This window comes from Diceros bicornis, chromosome 25 (genome assembly GCF_020826845.1).
Source record: "Diceros bicornis minor isolate mBicDic1 chromosome 25, mDicBic1.mat.cur, whole genome shotgun sequence".
NCBI classification, from domain to species: domain Eukaryota; kingdom Metazoa; phylum Chordata; class Mammalia; order Perissodactyla; family Rhinocerotidae; genus Diceros; species Diceros bicornis.
Window position 1 is genome coordinate 2333764 of NC_080764.1, and position 15086 is coordinate 2348849.

Below are 15086 nucleotides of genomic sequence, written 5' to 3' on the forward strand. Positions count from 1 at the left end.
CCCCTCAGCGATGTGTCCCCTCTTGGCCCCAGGAAGATGCTCAGAGGATTTGTTGATGGCTCACCCGAGGGCCACGTGTGCTTCCCAGTGCAGAACCTCCCGTCCAGCACATTCACAGGCGACCACCCGGAACCCAGAGAACCAGAAGCTCCAGGGTCTGAGCCTCTGGGCTCAGGAGCACAGGCTCAGGGATTAAGGTCCCACACTGCCGCCAGCCGCCAAGGGACCCCGGGTGCATCCCTTACCTTCCCTGAGCCTCATTTTCCTCTGAGATGAGGATAAAGAAGGCATCCACTTCTGAGGATTGTCGTGAGAATGCAAGGAACAAATGGACATGGAGCCTGGCACTTGCAGATCCATGAGGATCGTAGCTAAGGGGCCAGCGATGCCAGTGCACACCTTTCCAACAACTGCCCATGTGGGCTGGGGAAGCCGGACTGCATGGACAAACCTGGCGTCAGGGTTCTCAGAGCCCTGGTGGGGTGGCCACACGTGTCCCTCTGGGCATCAGAGCCAGCCTCTGTCACCAAAGCCCCAAGAGTGTGGGAATCGGCCATGAATCCGAGCCTGGAGCGGAGCCCAAGGAGGCAGGATTCCGGGACTGGGCGAGGGCTCTGGGTGGAAAGGGAGTGTGAGGAGCCCCAGGAGGGGACCCTGGGGCAAACAGTCTTAGTCTGGGCTACAGCTGGAACCAAAAGACAAGGAGGTGACCACAAGGACCCCTGTGGACCGTGGACGAGCACAGTCTCCTCCTGCAAAGTTAGTGGATTGGAAGTTGCTAAAGGCCCCTCCACACACTATAGCTGGTCTTCAAAGCCAGGGTCAAACAGGGTGGGACCCTATCTCCACATCACTGCTGGTCAGACAAATCAGCATCAGAGCCTCATTCATACACAACTGCAAATGACTGACAGTGGCAGCCAATCATCTGACCTAGCATAGGTGGAAAATACGATGACAGAAAAGCCTCGGTCCCAGCCTCCAGGAGGCTCACGGCCCAGGGTAAATGCCGGACCTACACAGCCTGCAAGAGGAAGGACCAGAGGGCCCGCCTTTCTGGAAGAGCTCAAGTCTCCTCCTCTTGAATGGAGACGGTGATACCTTCCTGGTGAGCACAGGTAACAGGGGCCCAGCTGACACACAGGGATGCTCAGAAAAGGTCAGGCCACAGGACGCCAAGTCTGAGGTCGGTGAAGCCCCAGGGAGAGCTTTCAGGGCCCTGGCCAGCAGGAGCTATCCTGGACTGCCAGGTCAGCTCCTGAACCTTCTGTACTGCGTCCCCCAGAGTCACAGGAGGACGACGTGCTGAGCACAGCTGCTCCAGGCAGAAATTGGACCAGCAAAGGCTCTGGTTACACCAAGTGCAAAGCTGCATCTCCCTGGCGTCACCGGCTCCTCCAACTCAGGGACGAGTCCCCTTGCAGCCTCCCCATCTCCAGGCACCCCAGGAACTCCATGGCTGGGTGGGGGCTTCTCAGGGGGACTGAAGCTGAGTCATGTCTGCCCCAAGTCACTGCTTTGCATGGTAAGAAATCCAAAACATAATGCCACAGAAAGAGACGGTTCCACAGTGCAAATGGGCATGACCACGGGGACTGTAGGTGACACCCAAGACCTCAGAGCCACTTTTCACCCTCTGCTTCACAGACTCCCGCGGAGCCCCTGTCTCTCCTCCTGGCTGCGCAGAGAGACCTTGGGGACCTCCTGACCCTGCGAGCATCACCGGTCCTGCTGCCCAGGCCCTGAGAGGATCCAGAAGCACAGACGAGACACAGGACGGAGTCTGCTGTCGGGGTGCCTGTCCTGTCTGCCCCAGGTGTGACTGCACTTCTAGACCAGCTCAAGGTGGGGGCAGAAGGGAGTACCCACCCAGCCTGCACAGGTCCTGCCTGCAGCTCAGTAAGCGGGAGCCGGGGGCCACGTCCACCTCGGAGCCCCAGCCCCCGCTGGTGAGCTCACCTCACCGGGCCACGGCCTCACGGGCAGGACAAGACTGTGCTGAGCCTCCTCAGTCACAGGTGGCCTGGCCCACTCCACGGAACTTGCTAGCTCACTGCACACTCCCACAAGAGATTCTTTCTTGTCTACGGCACATCTGCTTGATGGTGCTGAATCTCGCTCCTTTCTTGCTCTGAGGTGGCCCCGCCCCATCGCTGGCCCCAAGAATGGAGAGCGAGCAAACTGGGTCCCAGGTTTCGGGGTCAAGTCCAGTCCATGACGCTGTGAGGACAGCTCCAGGCCTGGCTTGTGGAGTGCCAGCAGCCATTTCTCCGGGGGATCCCGGTCTCCTCAAGCCTACTCATTGCCCCATACCCTCCAGGTCACAGTGGGTGGTGTTGGCATGTTGAGTGGAGAGACCCCTTGTCTCCGGGTGTCCTGGCCACTTTCCAGGTGTAACAGACAGAAATCATGACCGCCTGAGAGAGGGATGGTGATCTGAGCTTCTTCCACAGTCTCCTCGAGGACAGCAGCGAATGCTGCTGACGCACCATCTTCGCAGGCACAGGGCTTCAGAGCCGGGGGCGGCCAGCAGCCACCTGGCGGCACTGTGTGGGCCTCCTGCTGCTCCTGTCTTGAGAAACTGCCTCCCTTTCACCCCGGAACCTCAAGATGAAGATGGAAGCAAAAACAGACCCACCACCAACCACATTCAGCAAACACATTTCTATTTACAACACAACACTAATTGTGATGAAAACGAAGTCTTTTTAAAAAGGTGCATGGTTTGTAATGTGACCATGGCCGTGTCTCACAAACGTAAACGGCCTGAGACAGACTTCAGAAGCCCTCAGCTGCCCACTTCCAGGGTCCCCAGTGCTTTAGGCGATGAGTTCTGCTCTTAGTTTGGGGAGTTACCATCTCACAGTGGTGGGGCTCAGAAACCATCACAAGTTCATTAACACACGTCTGCTGGGAGTCTGGGTGTTGAGAACTTTGGAGGAATCCACGTGGTTGGGGTCGACCAGAACACCAGAGGTCTACAGCTCAGTGGTTCCCTGCACCCCCGGCACTGCAGTATTTTCATAACTCCCATGGGTTCAACCAACAAACCCCGTGCACCCCCGTTCCCCAGTTGACCCTCCCGGGGGAAGCTGAGAGTTTCCTCCAGAAGCCCCGGCTTTCTGGGCAGACGTGCTAGAGGCGAGCCCTCTCCAGCCTGCAAACATGGACGAGCTCATGGGGTGTGATGGGTCCTCCAACACAAAGCACAGAGCAACAAGCTCTGTCTCCCCACACAGCTCATTCCTTCCACTGGCAGAGCCCTCCAAAATGAGCCAGGGAAGAAGAGACACAATTGTCTACATGGAAATGCAGGGAAGGACCCTGCGTGGCTTCGTGGCCAGCATCCTTTAGCCACTGAGGTGCGGCAGCCAAGGAACATAAATTAGCTCAATTAATTAATACTTGTCCTACACGACCCATTAATGGTGTTTAGCTATATTCGGGAAGTGCTCTCAGGTAACAGAATGCTACAGGAGAAAAATAACTTAGAAACAGAGCCTAAGTGTCTTTTCAAAAGAGAGCCCACTCCTGCGAGTCCAGCGGCATTTAAGACAGCTTCTGAGGCATTAGCATTTTAACTGTGAAAAAACTGTAACATGAAAGTGGTCTGGAGAACTGCTCGAATCCCCCCAAAAAGGATACACAAGGCTTCAGGCCATGGGCACGATTTAGAACAACTTTCCTCAACTTTCAGTAAAATCAAATGCACGTCAGATCTTGAAAAGACAGCGGACGCGTTTCTCTCCCCAAGTCATCCCATGTCTGTTAACAGGAGACCGTCGACCTCAGTACCGCTCCAGGCGGGCTTGTTACCATCAGGTCGGCCGGGTCAGGAAGACTCCTCCATCCTCTCGTTATCCAGTGGATTTAAAAACAGGTAAGTAAACTCAGACGTCACAGGTCTGATACACTATGGATTTTCCTAAACATCAGGTGAAACCCCAGGAGTAGAGATAGGGAGAAGCTGGCCCATCACGGGCAGCCAGCACGGACACAGGGAGAGCCCGCCCTGGCAGTATGAACTGGCCCCTCTCGCTTGAAGTTTAAGACATGAAGACAAGGCAGGTAGGTCCAGGTGGGATGGACGGGGGCGGGGGGGGGGTCCCGGAAAGTTCAGGGCCCTGGTTACCCTCCACCTCTGCAGCAGCTCCATTCTGCCCGTTCTCTCGGAAAGCCATTCCGGAGCCGTCAGTAGACTGGGGGTGCTGTGCTGGGGGGCATGCACGATTGATGAATGTACCGTCACCCTGCCCCGAGAGGCCCACATGTGGACGGCAGCACAACACGACCATGACCACAAGGAATGGTGGTGAGATGCACGGCCCTGGGGCCACAGAGAGGGGCCGAGAGAGGGGGCCACACTCACCCCCTGGCCCAGGCCTCCTCCAGCTCACACCGGGGCCTCTGGGGCAGAGAAGGGAGGCCCTCGTAGCTCCCGGCTCTGCCTGGGCTCCCGCTGCCCCATCCAGGGCCACGACATGCCCCACCTGAGGACACCACTCAAGGTGTGCAGCCCAGTGACCAGTTGCTGGCCACCCCATTAGGTTTTCCTGGGCCTGTGAGGCCTCCCGGGTCGGGAGGGAGAGGGCCTCCTTCACACAGCAAGTGCTTATCTGCACCTCTGATGTGCTGATGGCATCCACCCCTCTCCAGCCACAGCCCCGTGCCTGTACCCCCCCACCCCGGACCCTGAGAAGGGTCCTGACACCGGACACCTCCTGTCCCGGAGATGGTCCGCCCAGGGGCCAAACAGTGACATCAGCAGAGTTCAGTACTCTAAGTAGCAGCTGTCCCATCTGGACCCCCACGCCTGTCCCACTTCTCCCTGGACACTACTATGCACCCCTTTCCCTTGAGAGACGAGCCTGGACCAGAAGGGCCTTCAGGCAGCCAGGGCGTTCTTTATTCCAGCAGCATCCGCTGAGCACATCCAGCTGCTGGATCTTGTATCAAGGGTGCTGGAACTGAGTACAAGTGCAGAAAAATGCAGGGAGAGCTGCAAGGTGAACAGGCTTAGGGTTTCTCACAGCTGGTGCAGGAGCCGGGCCTGGCACACCCCAGGCCAGGAGGACAGGCTCAGGGCCATGGTGCCCAGCACGGAAGGCTCCTTTCTAACCAATCCACGCACTTCCTCCACAGTGATTCACCCCTCCAGAATGTGAGCCGAGTCCTGCAAGGGCGAGGAGTGCTCACGGTGGTGGGGCAGAGCACCCCAGGCAGGGAGCTGCAGGCTGGCAGGCGGCTGGTGTCAGACAGAGCTCAGAGGGTCCAGAGGGTGAGTGCAAGGACGCAGTGTGACCCACAGGGGCTGGCAAGGGAGGCAGGGCCAGAAACCCCGAGAGGGCCTGGCTGGCTGGTCTGCAGCCAGGGAGCCCTGGGCGGAGGTGACAGGGTCAGAGTGACGGTGCCACCTAAGGAAGGGGCCTTTGGGACGGGACCATGAGGCTGGACCTTCTGGGCTGTTCCCCTGCTGGGACCCCAAGCACACGCCCCCAGTTATCCTTCTCCTTCACTCTTTCCAGGACGAACAGCAAACACACCAGGCACCAGCCACCCCTTGGGCAGAACCACCGGCCTAGGCCCACCTCCTGTGTCCCCCAGCCCCATCTGCATGGCGGGAGCCCCGAAGTGGCTGTGGCAGGCTGGGTTCTGGGACACAGAGGGATGTCGCCCAGGGAAGGGACCACAGGGAGGTGGAAGACAGCCCCCAGTGTTACTACGAGCTGGATCCCGGATGAGTCACTTCTCAATTAGCAACGTGGTCATGGGAGGAGCCGTCACGACACACCTGCTAAGCATCAGGGTGTGTTTTCACAGGGTTTGTCTCAGACTCAGCCATCGGGAGGGTGCGCAGCAGCAAATCTGCCGGGGCCTGCCTGTCCCGCAGTCCCTGCACGGTGAGAAGGGTCCCCGTGTCCCGAGGAGGTCACAGGCTGTGTTCTCAGGGCACCGGCTGTCAGTCCCAGCCGAGCTCACAGGCTCCAGGTGAGCCGCCGGACCCGCACACTGGAGGTCTTTGTCCAACCATGTTCCAACTTCACAGTGTGAACTGCAGTGAAATCCCACTGGTCCTTCCACCCTCGGAGCTGGAGCAAAAAGCAAACAGCTGTCACTGTGACCTGGTGTCACAGGGATGGGGAGGGGCTCAGGCCCCAGGAGCGTGCGCTGCAGCCTGTGGCCTCGGCGCGGGATCCTGGGACCGCGAATCTGGAGCCCTGCAGACCTAGGAGACCCAGCTCCACCCTCATCGTCATAAAATCTCAGGCCTGGCAGGACGATTAGCACCATCAACTTCAGGTGGAGAAACCGAGGCCCAAAGAGGGGAGGTGTAGGATGCGTGTCTGTGGTGTGTACACACGTGTGTGCACAAAAAACACAGAGACGACTCTCAGAGGACAGGGCCGTGGAAGCAGCCGGCACAGTGGGGGAGCCCTGGATTCTGTCCTGTTCCACCCCCACTGCAGGGCCTCCATCAGCAGAGGAAGCCACCGGGCCACGCCAGTTAAGAACTGACTGGTGAGGAAAGTCTTTAGGATTAGTCAATCATGAACCACCCCCGCTCTTACCGCACAGGGGGGCTCGTGGATTCCTGACTTTGGGGTGGGGGGTGAGTTTGCCTTAAGACACCGAGTCTGAAAGTGGAAAGTGGAAAGCAATGTGCAGGCTGAGTCTGCAGCTGCAGGGAGCCCCGCATGGGTGTGTGTGTGTGTGTGTGTGTGCACACACGTTTGCAGGAGTGCCATCCGACACACGAGAACGTGCGCCTTCACAGGCTGCACCCACACACACAGCAGCACAGCCCATACACTTGCTCTATGTGACTTCCCCGTCCCCGCCCCACGGACGGCGTGTGGACCAGGGAGGGAACGTCTGTTTTCACCCTCAAAAGAAGAGAAGAAGATGGTGCTGGGAGCGCCAAAGTCCCAGCTCACAAGGAGGGTGGGCGGAGGTGGCCTCTAAATGGCTTTACACCATCGGTTGCACAGTCACACGTGAGATATGGAGGGATGGAGACGCAGAGAAGAGACTGCAAGCAACTGGGGAACTCCGCGCCGGTTCCCAGCTCTGGAAGACAGGAGTGCGTGGAGGCGCAGAGACACCTTCCTCTCCAGCAGCAGCCTTTCCGCCAGCTCAGACAGTCGGGTGCGGCTGGAAGAGCCCGGAGCGCCGTCTGGGTAGAGAGGGCAAGTCGGGGGAAGCCGGGCTGGGACCCTGTGCCCGCTGGGGTGACATCTCTAAATGTCCTCCACCCCCGGGCTGGCCATTCAGCTGCAGAAAGGGTGGTAGGGTTGTTACCCCCGTTGGCACTGAGCCCCAGGAGACCAGGAGATACCAGTGCAAGCGAGTTGACTGGAGACCCACACACTAAAGCAGGGGTTCCAATGGGGGCCACATAGCAAGGTCTGGAGACATCGTTGGTTGTCACACTGTGTGTTGGGGGGCTCCTGGCATCAAGTGGGGGGGACCAGGGATGCTGCCCAACACCCCACAGCGCCCAGAACAGCCCCACCCCAAAGAGTAACTGGGCCCCAAACGTCCAAGGTGCTGAGGGGAGGAACCCTGAAGGGAGGGATCTTGGGAGAAAGAAAGTGCTCAAGGAGAATGAGGACAGGGCATGTTTCGCAGTAGGAGCTGACCAAAGGAGGGAGTTTGACAGGTATTCCACTCCACAGCGGGAAAGTCCCCCCAGGGAAGCTTTACAAAATAGTGTGTGTTTCACTGGGATGCCACACATTCTTCTCTTTTTTCCTTTTCAATCAGACAGTGTTAGAACCAGATTGATCCTTGGGGATCCCCCAACTCCTTCATTTTTCAGGGGACCTCTCTCCGGCCACAGCCCCAGACCTTGGGCCACGCCCACTCTTTAGCCTCACCCCCAGACCTACAGCTCCCCCCCAGTCACAGCCCACTGTTCCAGGCAACGGATCAATGAGTGTTTGCTCAGAGAATCAGGTAGTCCACCCCCTGGGGCAGTAAGCCACCTCCCAGAGCTCAGAGCCTAAAAGGGAGGCAAGAAGTGACCCCCGACAGCGGGCATCCCGCAGAGACTGGAGAGGGAGACTAGGCAGTGTGTTCAGGACAGGCGTCCTGGAGGAGGGGTTCTCTGGCTCTGCGGGGACAGCCCCAGGACCAGGCCAGCTCATGGTCCCGCGTGCATTCAGTGGTGCTATGGAGCGTTACGGTGAAGGGGCCCTGGTGGTCAGTGGAATGTCACGGTAAGACAGACCGGGGTGTGCAGCTGAGAATGCACAGACACCACCTTCCAATGAGGGGAGGCCCTGTGGTGGAGGCCTCGGGGCTGGACTCTGCCAGGCCAGGACAGAGGCATAGAGAGTCCCACCGGGCAGGAAAGATCCAGCTTTATGAGGCCCTGAGTGATGTGAGCGGGGGCAGACAGTGAGCAACGGGGAGTAGAGGACCAGTGCAGAGCTTCATTCTGAGGGGAGCCAAGGGTGGGGGGTTCAGGGCGGCCAGCCTGGAGGCAGAGGGCCCACCGAGGACGATGCTGATGTATCCAAGAGGGCCTCAGGTTATGGCGGTGAAGAGACACGTGGGGGACGGCAAGATGGGTTTGGAGAAGGACTCACAGGCAGGCTGGGCACAGGGACAGCGCAGGGGCAATGCAGGGGCCCTGGGAAGGCTAGGCTGGGAAAGGAAAGGCTCCAGGGATGGAAGGGGGATTCAGGGCCGGACCCTGGCTGCAGCCTGCCACCCCAGGGAGGTGCCAGCCATTCTGAGGTTGGGGCAGGCTGCGACCAAAGAGGGCAAAGAACCAACCAGAACATGGTGCCTGGCCAGGCTGTGCGTCTCCTCCTCTAGTGCCTTCGCTTTGTGCTGACAATCTGCTCACTGCTGGAAGCGAAGGAAGGCCATCTTCTTGCCCATTTCTCTGTCCCCAGCACTCCCTAATTCCTAATCACATGAATAAGCTGGAGGCCTGTCTTCCAAGATGCCTGGGGCTGGCTCTCCACTGCTCCTGCTCATTCAACAGACTTGGAAAGAAAGCCAGCTCCCCAGGTAGGGCCCCACCAAGGCTGGTCCCTCCACAGGGAAGGCTGACCCCACGGCAGGTGATGCGCCAGGGATGGGCGGGCGGGAGCTCTGGGAGATGAGTGAGGCCTCTCCCAGGAGACTCCCTAGGAGCCACCGTCCCATCAGGCCCAGACCCGCCCGCCTGGAGGATGTCGCTGCACGCAAAGTTGAAACTGGGCCTCCCACAAGCCACGAGGACCAGGGCATTCCAGAGGAGTCCCGCTCACCTAGTTGGAGACAAAAGTGATTCCACCCTCGACTCCTGCCAGCCACTTTAATAAACAAGTAAACGTTACAAAGTCTCCCTGAGCCTCCAGCACGTTCGCCTGGGTGAAGGAGAGACGAGAACAGTCGCCCAGATCTGCTGCCAGCTGCTCGGCCGTTTCAGGAAAGCCTGGCCATCTAGACAGTGTGTGCTGCCTGCCGGGAGTTTTCGTGAGCGCATCCCCGCCCAGATCTGGAAAAAGCGCGGAGGGGAGAGGGAAGGGGAGAAAGGAGCAGGCCAGCGCTGGAGCCAGTGGCTGTAGGGGGCTCCAGCCAGGCCTCCATGGCCTCCAGGATGGCCCGAGGGCCCTCACAGAAGCCACAGGAGCATGGGGCAACCCTGGCGCCCCCAAACTCCAGCTCAGAGGGTCCATGAACGGCGTGCAAGGCAGCTTTTAGCAAGGGACACTGCCAGACTCCATCAGCCTGGAGTGCCAACCCAGGACCCCGAGAGGGCAGCCAGTGACAACTCCCCCAAATAGATAAAACCCACCAGACATACGGGCCTCTCCTCCTCAGCTCTCTCTCCAGCCTCCCAGCCCCTCACACAGGAGATCTTGAGCCGGGTCTCCCTTGTCAGTCTCCTCCCTATCACTCGGCCGTCACCCACGGTGCTCTCGGTGACAGGTGGCATTGTGTAGAGGTCATTAACTCCACAGCATCACATTTTAATGCAAAAATGAGCCCTTCTAAACCAGCGCAGCTGCAAAGCTATATAAAGGAAGGGGGATTTTAATGTTTTGCTTTTCTTCCCTTTTCTAGTGCCATATTATCATAACATTTTCCCGTAATTACGCCCATAAAAGTCACCTGAAAATACTTCATGCCACAAAAGTTGATCTACATATTTCATTCCGTGGATGTCGAGTGGCAGGTCCCGAGCGGGGAATACCAGGGCAGAATTCAGCTGGGAGACCCATTAAGCTGAGCGGTTGCACGAAGCCCCCTTCTGTGGTTATCTGTCCTGGGGCCTCACTGGTGGGAGGGGACGCTGGAGCGGGGAATACCAGGGCAGAATTCAGCTGGGAGACCCATTAAGCTGAGCGGTTGCACGAAGCCCCCTTCTGTGGTTATCTGTCCTGGGGCCTCACTGGTGGGAGGGGACGCTGGAGGGGAGTGGACCCTCCTGGAGTTATCTCAGGGGAAGGAGGAGGGATGGGACTGGGCGAGGGGAGAGCGGAGTGCAAGTCAGCCTGGCTGACCATCACTCAGCGCTGTCATCAGGAAGGACACTGTTCTGGACATCCCCCAAAGTCCTTCCCCCAGGGGTCTCCGTACTGGAGAACACCGCTTCGAGGGCAAAACCATCTCTTTCGCTGACCCTCAGCTGACCCTCGGCTGATACAAATTGCACGAAGAGAGATAACTTATCTTTATGTAGTTGAAAAAAACAGCCCATTTTCTCACGCCGGAAATTCACCAAATAAAAACACAGTAGGAGAAAAAAAAAAGAACCCGAGATGAGAAAGAAAATTCTGGATGGCATCACTTAATTAAGCCTCCAGTACTTTCAATTTTACCTCTTCGAGAGGCCCAGAAATAAATTTGAACAGCAGGAAAGTGGCACATTCTAATCTCTCCTAAATATGCAATAAATTGTATTTATAAGGAAATTCAACGTCAGAGAGCCCACGCTCAGTTAGTATCCTAATGGATTAAAAACATTTCAGAAGTTGTTTGTAATGCCTTCTCCAAGTTGCAGCAAGGACACGAGATTTAACTTAAAGACACAATTCAATTTTGATGGGATTTATTTGAACAAAAATCCACGTCAAAAACATAGACACACCACCTCTCCCCACACAGCCTCCGGGTCCTTCAAAATACAGACTTTCCTCCCACCATCTACATGCCAGGAATGTCTGTGTACCAAGCTGTTCTACACAGGGGACACGGAACCTTTGCTGGAGCACGGCGTTCTCTGTCCCTGAGTTAAACACCGCACAGAAGTGTCAAGTCAAGGCTCAGTGTCGCAAGGCATTCACGAGCTCATCATTTCCTCTGTCTCCCTCTCTGTTATTATAGCTAATATGCTGTAAGCCAGTGTGCACGGACCACATCTTCAGTAAGGTTGCCCAGAGCGGTCCTCTTTCATCGAGTACCACGTCCCAGGCCAACCTCTCTGCTCAGATATGCTGAGGGGGAGACAACCTGAATTAGCTCTTTCTAAGCCACAATGACAGAGGTTTCCCAAGGCCAGAACGAAGGAGTTTCAACTTTCTCATCCTCCAAGTCAAATCTTTACCAAGCGCCCAGGCCTGCTGTCAACAGTATGTACACAGAAGATGGAGCAGGCATCTTAAAGAAAGCCATCGAGGGCCCCCTTCCTCTTTCTGCTTTGCCGGGCAATTCTTCCCCAATAGAAGAAAATGACAAGGCTGTGTCACTATAGCAACTAACCTAATTGGTGGCCTGCAGCTCTTTCTCCAGCCAGAGGGTGGAGCCCATCTCCTGAAATATGAACCTCAGCCGACTGCAAAGCAGGAAGGTCTTTCCCTGGGCTGAGAACAGTGGACTACCCCAGAGCTGAAAACCAGGCCAAGGAATAATCCAGCTCTCTCTGAGCAGTGCCAGGAAGTGAGCACCTTCTGTGCTGCAGAGAAACGTACAGATTTAAGAGGCAGGATAATTGAATCCTGTATAATACTTATCAGTTTCCCTAATTAATATGATACAAATATATCTGCTCCATAACACAAAAACATTTTGGATAATAAAACTCCTGACTGATAACAGAAACAATTTACAAACAAGGATGCTAACTATTCTTGGATATTGGAAAAGAGAACAGAAATCATAGGAACTGTTTCATTTGCATTTCATTTGCTTTATCAATTCTGGGCAAAAAAAAAGTATTTCTTTCTCCAGGACTGCTGTTCCAAGCTATAAATTATTATTACGACTATTTTGTATTTTAGTGAAATGTTTTAATTTCTCCAAGTGCATTTCTGGTGTAACGGGGTGTGTCGGAAAACGTTATCTCATTGTCAATTATTCCATTACATGGAGATGGAAACAACCATAAAATGTGGTTAACCCAAGCTTCTGTTGTTAACGATTTCTGCTATTCTGGATGAGACATTTTTTACGAAATGTCCTTGTCCTGATGGAAGAGCTGTTGCCAGAATTTGAGGGAGGCTTCCTAAGGGGTCTGATGGTGTGAGACGCGCCTCAAGTTCATGGCCAGTTTGAGCAGATGGCAGGCCCCAGACACCATACCCTGAGGACCCCTGGAGCAGGCAGCAGACCTGCGAAGGTGTGTCAGGATGAGCATAAGCACACTGCCTTGGAGTTCAGGTGGCGATGGGGAGGAGTGGGCAGAGGCTGCACACGCTGAGAAGGTGGGAACTTGAGGCCGGCACAGGGGCGCTGCCTGGGTGTGGAGTGTTGAAGCCACACAGCAGGTTGTCATGTACTTAACAACAATTAGCAATTGCTCTTTTCCCACCTGGAGGGCTGCCTCCTGGCCAGCCTGCTGTCCGGGTGCTCGCCTTGGCCCCAAGGACGCTGTCACCAGAGCAGGCCAGGGACTGCAGCCGGGGGGCTCAGGCCCCTAAGGTCCCCTCTCCAAACACCGCTGAATGAGCCCCCCTCCCTTGATGCCACCAGGAAGTGCGTTCAAATGGCTGGTCGTCGGTGTGGCGGGAGTTTATCTGCCATAAACCCTTTCCATATCATCAAGGAAGCCGCGCTAGGGCTCTGCTCTGGAACTCGGTGAACGCCGCCCACAGGCCCCCGAGGTGGCCGCGAGGAGCTGGGGAGCGGGCGCAAACGTTGCTCAAAGCCCCAGACCTCGCTCCCCGCAGCCAGGCCGGCGATTGCTATCCGAGAGGCGCGCCGTGTGCACCCGGGGTGGCGGCGCCCGCCTGGATAGCCCGGGGTACAACCCCGCTGGGGACATTCCCGCTCAGCGCCCCCTCCGCCCGCGGTGCCCCAGCTGTCGCCAGCAATTGTAGAAAAATGCACAACCGGGCTGAAACAAGCAGGACAATTCCTGCTCTGGCACCGGGTTTCCCTCGCGATCAGCGGGCTGGGCTGTCCCGGGCTCCGTGGCCCGCTGCAGTCTCATTCTGGGGACGGCAGAAGGCTCGGAGTGGGCGCGAGGAGGCCCCGCGCTGCGAGGGGGCGGCGGGGGAGCGAGCCTCCGCGCTGGCCTTTTTTTTTTTTTTGTAAAGAATCCATATTTTTCCATCACCTCCCGCGCCCATGGCAATTCTCCATGACAGGTGTTCCCTTCCTCCCGCCGGGATGGGAAGGGGCAGCAGCCTGAGCCAGGCGGCCGGCGGGGGAGCCGACCAGCCCGCATCATCCCGGCCCAAGCCTGTACCCTGGACGCTGACCACTCCCTACCCACCCAACCAGCTGAGAATCTGTGTCCAGAGCACTGAGCACCCACCCCCACCCCAGTCCCCAGGCTGTGCCCCGGACTCCGACCACCTCTCATTCACCCAGTCCAGAGCCCGAGCCCAGAGCACAGCCCACCCCCCACTCACCCTAGCCGACTCCGAGCCTGTTCCCGGTCCCTTGGCACCCCACACCCACCCCAGCCCCCAGCTGTGCCCCGGGCACCCACAAGCCAGCGCCACCCCAGCCCCCAGCCCGCGGCCCGCGCGCCAGACCCGCTGGGTCACCGGTTCAGTCCCCGGACACGACTCGCGAAATGCCCGCGGCAGCAGCGGGTCCTCTCCAGGCACACCAGCCCTCACTTCTTTTTTTTTAAGAAAGCGCCGGAGAGCCTGCTTCCCAGGAAAGCAGAAGCCCCAGCTCCGCGATCGAGCCAGAGCCCCGTTCCTGCCCGAGATGCCCCGCTCCAGGCTCGGCTGCCGCGTCCCCCTTCGTCCCCGGCGGGAGTGTCGCCGGCGGAAAGCGCTGGGCAGGGCGCTCCGCCGACATCCTCAGCAGTGTTGCTCGCCCGCCCAGGACCTGCCGCCGCCTCCGGAGCGCGCGGCTCGGCCGGCAAGCCCCTGGCTCTGGTCGGATCGCTGGCCTGGGTCGGGAGCGGCGGCAGCACGCCGGGCAGCCGCGGGCATCGCCTTGCAGGGACGCGCCGCGCCACCCGGGGCCTGGCGCCCGGGCCCTGCGCCGGAGTTCGGGGACGGAGGCTCGGGCAGCAGCGCCCGCCCCCAAAGTGCCCGAGTGCCGAGAGGCCAGGCGGACTCTCGCCCTTCCGGCCCAGAGGAGGACCGTCCGGGACCCGGGGGACGGCGCGCCCCGAGCTCGAAACTCCGCAGACTCCGGGCGGCCCCGGGGCGCCCCGCCAGGGCCGGGGCCGGGGCCGAAGGGCCGTGCGGGGCCCGGGCCTCGCGGTACTCACTGCAGTAGGCGATGAGCAGGCTGGCCAGGATCATGAACGCCCAAAAAGTTGAGGACATGCTGGGCAGGGCGGTAGCATCTTGCCGGCTGCTGGTCCTGGGCGATGGCGCCATTGAAGCCGCGGCGCCCGCGCGGGGGGCAGCAGCGCGTCTCAGCAGCCGGCCCTGCCCGCGCCCCCGCGCCGGCCTCCACGTGCGGGCCCCGCGCGCGCCATCCTCCGCCGCCGCCGCCGCGCCCGGGCTCCGGCCCACTGCGCCCCGCGCCGGCCCGCCCCGCGCCGCGCCCGCGCCCGCGCCCGCGCCCGCCGAGCCCGGGGACGTCGGCCCCGCGGCTCTGGGCGTCGCTGCGCGCCCGGGCTCGCGCGCCGGCCACCAATGCGAGGGGCGCGCCCGACGCGCGTGCCTGGCGCCGCGGGGGCCCCGCGCGGGCCCCGGGACTGGCGGGGGAGGCACGCGGAGGGGTTCCGCGCCTGA

General features: G+C 58.9%; 1 protein-coding gene across 1 annotated transcript in view; it reads right to left on the reverse strand.

The window, feature by feature from the left end:
* TAFA5 (TAFA chemokine like family member 5) overlaps positions 1-14781 on the reverse strand; it is a 260582-nt gene extending 245801 nt beyond the window's left edge. The window contains exon 1 of the mRNA XM_058568125.1: positions 14615-14781. Coding sequence (XP_058424108.1) covers positions 14615-14726 — 112 coding nt within the window. The 5' untranslated portion in view covers positions 14727-14781. The remainder of the gene's footprint in view (positions 1-14614) is intronic.
* Between the last annotated feature and the right edge of the window lie 305 nt (positions 14782-15086).